This window comes from Dipodomys ordii, unplaced genomic scaffold, assembly GCF_000151885.1.
Source record: "Dipodomys ordii isolate 6190 unplaced genomic scaffold, Dord_2.0 Scaffold129, whole genome shotgun sequence".
In the NCBI taxonomy this organism is placed as follows: domain Eukaryota; kingdom Metazoa; phylum Chordata; class Mammalia; order Rodentia; family Heteromyidae; genus Dipodomys; species Dipodomys ordii.
The window spans coordinates 1,984,501-1,992,803 of NW_012267345.1; the positions used below are offsets into that span (position 1 = coordinate 1,984,501).

The 8,303-nt window shown below is 61.7% G+C and overlaps 1 protein-coding gene across 1 annotated transcript; it reads right to left on the reverse strand.

The window, feature by feature from the left end:
- Positions 1 to 1,374: 1,374 nt before the first annotated feature.
- LOC105996317 (protein-tyrosine kinase 6-like) lies at positions 1,375 to 7,708 on the reverse strand. Its single transcript, XM_013030359.1, has 8 exons — positions 7,479 to 7,708; positions 6,558 to 6,679; positions 6,142 to 6,305; positions 5,689 to 5,842; positions 4,869 to 5,030; positions 2,365 to 2,546; positions 1,853 to 2,006; positions 1,375 to 1,562 (listed from the first exon to the last, which is right to left on the reverse strand). Exons 1-8 carry the CDS (start codon positions 7,706 to 7,708, stop codon positions 1,375 to 1,377), a joined length of 1,356 nt encoding a protein of 451 aa, XP_012885813.1.
- Positions 7,709 to 8,303: the final 595 nt, after the last annotated feature.

Here is an 8,303-nt window from a genome sequence, read left to right on the forward strand (position 1 = left end):
ATTTTTCTGGTGATTAATTGGAGATAAAAGTTTCATGGACTTTCCTGCCCGGGCTGGCTTTGAACTGCCAGATCTCAGCCTCCTACGTAGCTAGGACTACAGGCGTGAGCCACCAGTGCCCGGCTGGATCCCTGAAATTTCTATTTCAAAAGATGACTCTGTTACAGGAGAGCACAGGACTCTTATCTTTGGCGCAGAGTGCACTCTCGGCGGGCATCTGCCTCTCGTCAGGGGTGTCCTGAGAATGCATCAGCTCGTTCCAGTAAGCCATCAAGAAGTTGCCCTCCAGAGCGCGAGGGCCTCGTGGGGGTGGGGGTGGGAGCCCTGCTGGGCCGCAGGCAGGGGCAGGAGCCACCCGGGGCCAGACCCCACGGTGCAGGGGAGATGGGCAGAGCGTGTGACCAGCAGGCTTTCGGAAGGGGTGGGGGCTGCTGGCTGAAGTCCATGCCGGGCTTAGAGCACATCCTCCATTTGAACGTGAGCTTCCCGTACGTCCGCTTTTGACCAGCTCTAAAAATTCTCAAGTGCCCCGTTATCAAGAGGACGGGGGTGAGCCACAGCATGAGCTCCTTTAAACCTAAAGATGACTGTCCAGCGGCAGAGCCAAAGCCAAGAGCCCTTCATAACTTCACCGCGGGCCAAACGCCCTGAGAAGGAAGGGCAGGACGTACAGGCTGATCAAGCCTTAGGCTAGTGAGAGGAAGAAGGGCCTGTTTGGGGGGGAAGCAGGCTGGGCCCCTCTCCTGCCCCTGTGCCCATGCCCACACCCCGTCAGCATGGCCAGCCTGTCAGAACCCACAGCCGCCCTGGAAGGGACGGCAGCCCACCCAAGCCAGACAGAGGCCTCCGAACCCTCATCTGACTTTGGCAAAGAGGACAAGAGGCTTCTCCTTTTGCTTCCACGCAGGCACCACAGGCAGAGGTCTGGGAAGGCCGCGGTTGGAACCTTACCTCTCCCCCCTCTGCCGCCCCTTGCTGGACACCAGAGAGGAATCTTCAAGGTGAGGCAGGCTGGCAGAAGGAAAGGTCCAGTTTACACGGCCTGAGTTCTGTGGAGATGCAGGAAGGGCTGTGGTGCAGGGCTGGGCTGGCAGGTGTCTAGTTGCTCAGACTCCTGGCAACTGTGAGTAACAGGCCTCTCCTCAGGGACAGGCAGGACACCTGAGCCACGAGATCACAGAGCAGGGAGGACAGACACAGTGGCCTCCGGGGACTGAAGGAAGGGGTGGAGAGGGCCGCTGCTCTGCTCTGCTGGTTCCACTGAGCCAGATTTGCTGTGTCGGCCGTATGTCTTCTGCGCCCACTTTGTAGCCAGAGGATGTCCGGGACGGCGGCAGGCCCCTCGTCCGCCCGGCCTGGCTTCCTCCGGGCTGTTCAGAGCGGGTTCTCGTACCTGGTGAGGCTGGACAGCCGCTCACGCAGGTCTCTGAAGCAAGGCCTCCGCTCGGGATCCTGGCTCCAGCAGGAGCACATCAGCTGGTGCACGCTGGGCGGGCACCCTGCGGGGCAGGGCATTCGGTAGCCTGCATTCACCCTCAGGAAGGCCTCGTGGTTGGACATGCCTGCGGCCAGGAGGGAAGGCGGAGCTGGAGAGAGGGAGGCCGGTGCTGGTGCACCTGGCCCACAGCTGCCTGCCCGTCCCTCCGGAAGCTTTCCCCGGCAGAGGTCACGGCGGCCTGCCTCGCAGGGTGCCTCAGCACGTGCGCTCTGGACAGAGACGCCAGGCGGTCACACCAGGACAGGGCAGAGGAGGGCCAGCAGATGCTTCAGGGACGAGGCCACCGGGCAGCGCTTCTGCTGGACACCAGGGCCTGCCCCGCCTCCTCCTCAGGTGGAGGCACCGGGAGAATACCTGGGTAGGGGGTCTGACCCCTGCTGAAGATCTCATGGAGGAGAACTCCGAAGGACCAGACGTCAGACTTGATGGAGTAATGCCCTCGGGAGAGTGCCTCGGGAGCCGTCCACTTGTAGGGGATGCTGTGCTCGTGAGAAAGGTAGATGTCCTCCTGCAACCACAAAGGGGCCGGTGACCCGCCTGCAGCGTGGACAGGGGGGCCGAGGGCCTGGGGGCAAGTCTGCTGCCCGCGGCGCTAGAGGGGGTCCAGGAAGGCTCCACAGGACTGCCTGAGCCCGGGCGGGGAGGCAGCGGGGAGCAAGGCTGTGAAGAACACGGCGGCAAATGCAGGAGGCTCCAGCTTACGTCTGGGTGCCCAGGGCTGGGCCAGCGCACCCGGGAGTGAGGCCACATCTGTGTGGACGGAGCCGCCCCTGTCCGCAAGGAATCTCTCCCCGCGCGGCTGAGATTGCAGCCAGGAGCCCAGAGGAGAGGAGGCCCCACCCCCCGGGCCATCTCCCGGAGCCCACCTTGATGAGCCGGGCCAACCCGAAGTCGCCCACTTTGCAGATGTTGTTCTCCCCCACGAGGATGTTCCTGGCAGCCAGGTCTCGGTGGATATAGTTCTGTGATTCTAGATAGCACATGCCCGCAGCCACCTGTGCCGCCATGTCCGCCAGCTCCGACCCGGGCAGGACCTTCTCATCAGACTCTGCAGCACAACCAGAGTCAGAGTCAGCCGGCCAACCAGGGGAGGGCAGGAGGGCAGGGGAGGCCGGGAGGCCAGGGAGAGCAGGAGGCCAGGGGAGGCCAGGGAGGGCAGGAGGGCAGGGGAGGCCGGGAGGCCAGGGGAGGCCAGGGAGGGCAGGAGGGCAGGGGAGGCCTGGGGAGGCTGGGAGGCCAGGGGAGGCCGGGAGGCCAGGGAGAGCAGGAGGCCAGGGGAGGCCGGGAGGCCAGGGAGAGCAGGAGGCCAGGGGAGGCCGGGAGGCCAGGGGAGGCCTGGGGAGGCCGGGAGGCCTGGGGAGGCCGGGAGGCCAGGGGAGGCCGGGAGGCCAGGGGAGGCCGGGAGGCCAGGGAGAGCAGGAGGCCAGGGGAGGCCGGGAGGCCTGGCTTAAGATCAGCACAGAAGCACAGGCCAGCCCAGTCCCTCCACAGTGTGCATCTGGTCCAAGAGCAGTGCACACACCACCTCTGCCCCGCAGCTTCGCTCTGGGGGCTGAGAAAGTCAACTCAGCTCCAAGATTTGTGTATCCGGGCATCGGCCACAGCTCTGTCACCTACCCTGGGCACCCTCCCGAGGCGGGGCTGCAGGCATGGCTGGGGGCTGTAGCTTATCTGGCTGCATTGGACAATGGAGCTTGTTATGTGAAAAACAGGTTACAAACTTTCTGACATGAGAATTGTAAATGTGACACTCAAACACGTATTCCAGCACACACAAACACACTCGATATCATTCTTCCTAAGTGCAGCGTTTTGTCCTAGGATTTGGAAATAGAGCATCTCGGTGGCTTGGGAAAGACCGTCGTGGTTTTGGCATTGAAGATGATGCTCTTGGAGCGTGTGAGGGGTTCACGCCTCAGAGGGAGGGGCCGCAGGTCCTCGGCCGGAGAAGCTGCAGGGCGACAGACCCTCTGAGCCCACTGGAAGTGGGCTGCACTGGCTACGGGTGTAATCATTGCAACCTTCTTGTCGGGTCTGAGACTGAGACTCAGACTCTATGGATGTTTTCTCTCAGTGGCTCAGGCCCTACCAACTGAGCAACGCCTCCAACCCCAAGAGTGGCTCTTCTCATCTGTACTGAGCTGTGTTTCCTCAAGTACATTAATCACATTTTAAGTCATTTCTTTTGGCAGTACTGGGGTTTGCGCTCAGGGGTGAGTGTGAGTGTGTGCGCGCACACACACATCAGTGTTGGGACTTGAATTCAGAGCCTCACACTCTCACTTGGCTTTTTGCTCAAGGCTGGCACTCTACCATTTGAGCCACACCTCTACTTTCCACTTTTTTGCTAGTTAATTAGAGATAAGAGTCGGTGAGACTCTTCAAATTACAAAGATTTGCTTCAAATTACAAATCTCAGATCTCAGGTCTCAGCTTCTTGAGTAGCTGAGCCACCAGTACCCAGCTAAACCCAGTATCTGAGCCACCAGTACCCAGCTAAATTCAGTAGCTGAGCTACCAGTACCCTAAATTCAGTGCTTGTGTTTGCTAGGCAAGCACTCTACTTCTTCTTAAAAAAATGTTTTATTGAGCCGGGCACCAATGGCTCACGCCTATAATCCAAGCTACTCAGGAGGCTGAGATCTGAGAATCTCAGTTCAAAGCCAGCCCAGGCAGGAAAGTCCATGAAACTCTTATCTCCAATAAACCAGTTAGGAAACCAGAAGTGGTGCTGTGGCTCAACTGGTAGAGCACTCTCCTTGAGCTGAAGAGCTGAGGGACAGCGCCCAGGCCCAGAGTTCAAGCCCTATGACTGACCAAAAAAAAAAAAAAAAGTGCTCCCTCTGTATATCACCTTATAATAACAATACTAATGTGTGTGTGTGTGTGTGTGTGTGTGTGTGTGTGTGTGTGTGTGTGTGGTCATGGGGCTTGAACTCTGGGCTTGGGCGCTGTCCCTCAGCTCTTCAGCTCAAGGTGAGCGCTCTACCACTTGAGCCACAGCGCCACTTCCAGCATTCTAGTGGTTCATTGGAGATAAGAGTTTTAAGGACTTTCCTGCCCGGGCTGGCTTTGATCTGTGATCCTCAGATCTCAGCCTCCAGAGTAGCTAGGATGACAAGCGTGAGTCACTAGGCCCAGTTTAAGTCATTTCTTGATCAAACAAGTGATTAGCTGTTGGAAGTGAGGCTGGGTGCTTGAGCACCAGCCAGAGGAGGGGGGCAGGGGAGAGAGGGGGGAGACAAGCTTGTTCGAGAATTTGCTGACTATCCTACAAGAAATGGACAATCTACATCTTCACGTTCTTCTCTGTTTCCCATCTTCATCCAGAGGCTCTGGGAGCTCTGGGCAGGGCAAGCTGCTCACTCACCCCGCAGCAGCTCCAGCAGGCTGCCCTTGGCCATGAGCTCCGTGATGATGTAGACAGGGTCCCCCAGGGATGCCACTGCGTACAGCGCCAGGATGTGCTTGTGCCGCAGCTTCTTCATGGCCTGGATCTCCGACTGGAAGGTGTGCTGGTGCTGGAGGTTGTCTGCGAGGAGGGGCCGGTGGGAATGACCTACCCTGCAGGGGCTCTGAGAACATGGATGTCCTGGGGCCTGACACTCCAGGCCACGCAAGCCTGCCCCGCCCCAGCAGAAGCTTCTGGGCTGCTCTGCTGGCCCCTGTGGTTTGGGGACAAACCCTGGAGGCTCCGGGGTTCAGGTGAGCCTGTCAGACTTCTAGTGATTATTTTAAGTTTCCTATTTCATTAAGGATTTAAATTTCTTTAGCTAGTAAGTGCATTTAGGGAAAAACAAGGTGCCTCCAGGTGCGGCGGCTCACGCCTGTCATCCTAGCTACCGAGGAGGCTGAGGTCTGAGGATCGTGGTTTGAAGCCAGCCCGGGCAGAGAAGTCCATGAGACTCTTATCTCCAATGAACCACTCAGAAAAAGCTGGAGGTGGAGCTGTGGCTCAAGTGGTAGAGAGCAAGCCTTGAGCACAAAGAGGCTCAGGGACAGGGCTGAGGGGCAGGGCTCAGGCCCTGAGTTCACATCCCAGGACTGGCAAAACGAAAACCTGGGCATCATGGGAAGAAAGAAGCCCTCCAGGGTGCTGTGCAGGCCGGTTTCTGGGTCAGGCACAGCCCTGGTGGAGGACCAGGCTGGTGGGAAGGGCCCCTGACCAAGCTGACTGTGACCCTACTCACCTCGAGAGATCACCTTGACGGCCACTCGGACTTGGTCTTTCCAGAGCCCCTCAAAGACCTCCCCAAAATAACCAGCCCCCAGCTTCCTGCACAGCGTGAACTCCTCCCGCGGCCGCTCCCAGTCCGCCCACTGCGGCGGGGGCTCCGACTCGTGCTGGAGAGAGAGGCGGGCAGAGAGGACAGGGCAGGGTGCCAGCCAGCGCTGGTGCTCAGGAAGGGCCTTCTCCAAGCCTGCCCAGGGAGCTCAGACTCCGCCCCACACTGAGCGCCCCACCCAGCATGGCAAAGGCTGAGCGCCCCTACCCTGGAGCACAGCCAGGGTCCTCTCTAGCTTTTGGCTCTCTTTGGGAATTCTGTGTGGGGCTTCACCGAGCTCCTGCAGCACAGCTGAGGGCACGTCCCTGCGCATCTGCGCTCCCTCCCGAGGGACGGCTGCACGGGGGCGGGGCCTACCTTCCAGCAGGGCGTGGTCAGCCGCAGGCCGGGAGCCAGGCTCCGGGCCCTGTGGTAGCTCACCAGCTCAGGCAGGCTGGGGAAGGACACCGTGTCGTTCAGGTGCAGCCGGCCGCCCGAGAGCCGCCGAATCCGGTAGTGCCGAACGGCTTGGGCATCCCGCACTGGGGAGGGCGGTGGACGGAAGGGTGAGGGGCCACACGGCCCGGGGCCCCAGCTCCCTCCCAGGCAGGGCCGCGTCCTGTGTCCCCTCCTGCTCCCAGCTCTCAATGCAGGGCCACGCGTAGGACAGGACCCCCGTGGGTCAGCTCGAGAGGAGCTCAGAGAAGCCCCCACCCCAGAGGGGCCCCTTGCTTCCTGCCCCGTGGAGGCCTCCGTGTGACCAGGCGGCCCTGGGATCCCCCCGGCCGAGGTACCTGAGAGCACGTAGTCAGCACCCGGCTTCTCACTGACCCTGACCAAAAACGAGCCGGTGGAGCTGCCCTCTGCCTGCAGCCGGTGCGTGGCTTCCGAGCGGGAGATGCGGCCGAAGAACCACCTGCAGGGAGGCAGAGTCTGACTCCATAGGACCCCGGCCCAGCCCTCAGCCCACCCCACAGGGCCTCTCTGCCCACTGGTGCTGGGGCCCCTCAGGCCAGCTCAGAGCTGCCTCAGACACCAGGTCCTCAGTGCCGCCACCTGTGCCAGCTGTCCCTGGAGCTCACGGGCTCTGGAAGCCCCCCACGTAGAGGACGGGGTGGGGGTAGCATGGACTGGACCAGGGGCGGCAGCAGGGAGGGGAGGGAAAGGGAGGAGAGGGGCATGGACTGGACCAGGGGCAGCAGCAGGGAGGGGAGGGGAGGAGAAGGGCATGGACTGGACCAGGGGCAGCAGCAGGGAGGGGAGGGGGCACGGGTCCTGGGTGCCAGGCAGAGGGACATGGACTGGACCATTTCTTCACACACACACACACACACACACGCTGTGGGTGACAGGCATGTCCCAGAACCGTCCTGTCTACTAAGTAGGTCGCAGACCTGGTTCTGGCTGTTTGGAAAGTGAGTAGATGTCACGCCCAAAGGCCCTACGCTGGTACACACTTTGCTACCAGTGTCCTGGCCTCCCACCCCGGGCCTCGGCCCTGAGAGTCACAGAGCCGCACTCATGACTGGGGGTGGTCGTGGGTGGAAAGGAGAGAGAGGCCCCCAAGGCCACACGTTCACATGGCCAGCCCTGCCAGGTACCAGGGTGGCACACCCAGGCTAGGACCAGCCAGACGTACGGCTTCCGTGGTACAGCCGTGGTCTCCTGCCCTGGGGTCCTGCCCTCCCTGGTGCCCGCCGCCCGGGGCCACTCACGGCTCAGACTCCACCGTCTCCTCCTCAGCCAGGTAGTTGTGGGGCACGTAGCCCTCGGCCAGGGTCCTGCCCGCTGCATCCAGCCGCCTGGCCCACCACCACTGCTCCTCCTTCCAGACCACGCGGAGCGGGTCCCCCGCCCGGAAGCTCAGCTCCTCGTCTGTTCTGGCATCGAAGTCCCAGAGGCCCACGTACTTGGGGCCCAGGGGGTCCTGGCCACGGGACACCATGGCAGGCCGGGAAGCAGGGCCAGCTGTGGGCTGGGCCTGGCACCGCAGCTGGGAGGAGGAGGTAGGGCCAACTGGCAGACCGCCCCGCCCGTTCCTCAGGTTAACAAAGGCCAGCCCCTCCCAGGGCCCCAGCAGGTCCTGGTTCTGCTCGGAGAGCCTGGCCGGCCTGCTCCCAGCCTGCTCCCAGCCTGCTCCCCCCACCCCCATCCTCGGCCTGCCAGGGCCTTCATGCTGGGAACTCACACTGTCGGTGGCCAGGTGGGAGGAGGTGGGGTCAGCTGAAGCCATGGCCACGTGGGCAGCTCTTGGAAGTGTGGGTGAAATACAGGAGGGGGATGAGGGTCGTGGGTGGGTTTCTGAGCACACGCTGCAGCCTCTCTTCCACCAGGAGGCTCTCTGCCCTTGCTGCACTGCTCCCCTCCAAGGGCTGCCTCCCACGACCAGAGACGAGAGCTGGTGGGCACAGCAGGCTGAGGCCTCGGACCTGGTCTGGGGTGGACGGGCCCCCGGTTTGATGCGAAGGGTCTGGGGTGGACGGGCCCCCGGTTTGATGCGAAGGGTCTGGGGTGGACGGGCCCCCGGTTTGATGCGAAGG

What these genes read in the sequence shown, in the direction of transcription:
- LOC105996317 (XM_013030359.1), bottom strand. Translation starts at nt 7,708, where the DNA reads ATGGTGTCCCGTGGCCAGGACCCCCTGGGCCCCAAGTACGTGGGCCTC. An exon ending in GAGACGGTGGAGTCTGAGCC is followed by an intron (nt 6,680 to 7,478) that starts GTGAGTGGCCCC and finishes GCCTCCCTGCAG; the next exon opens with GTGGTTCTTCGGCCGCATCT. An exon ending in TGACCACGCCCTGCTGGAAG is followed by an intron (nt 5,843 to 6,141) that starts GTAGGCCCCGCC and finishes CTCTCTCTCCAG; the next exon opens with CACGAGTCGGAGCCCCCGCC.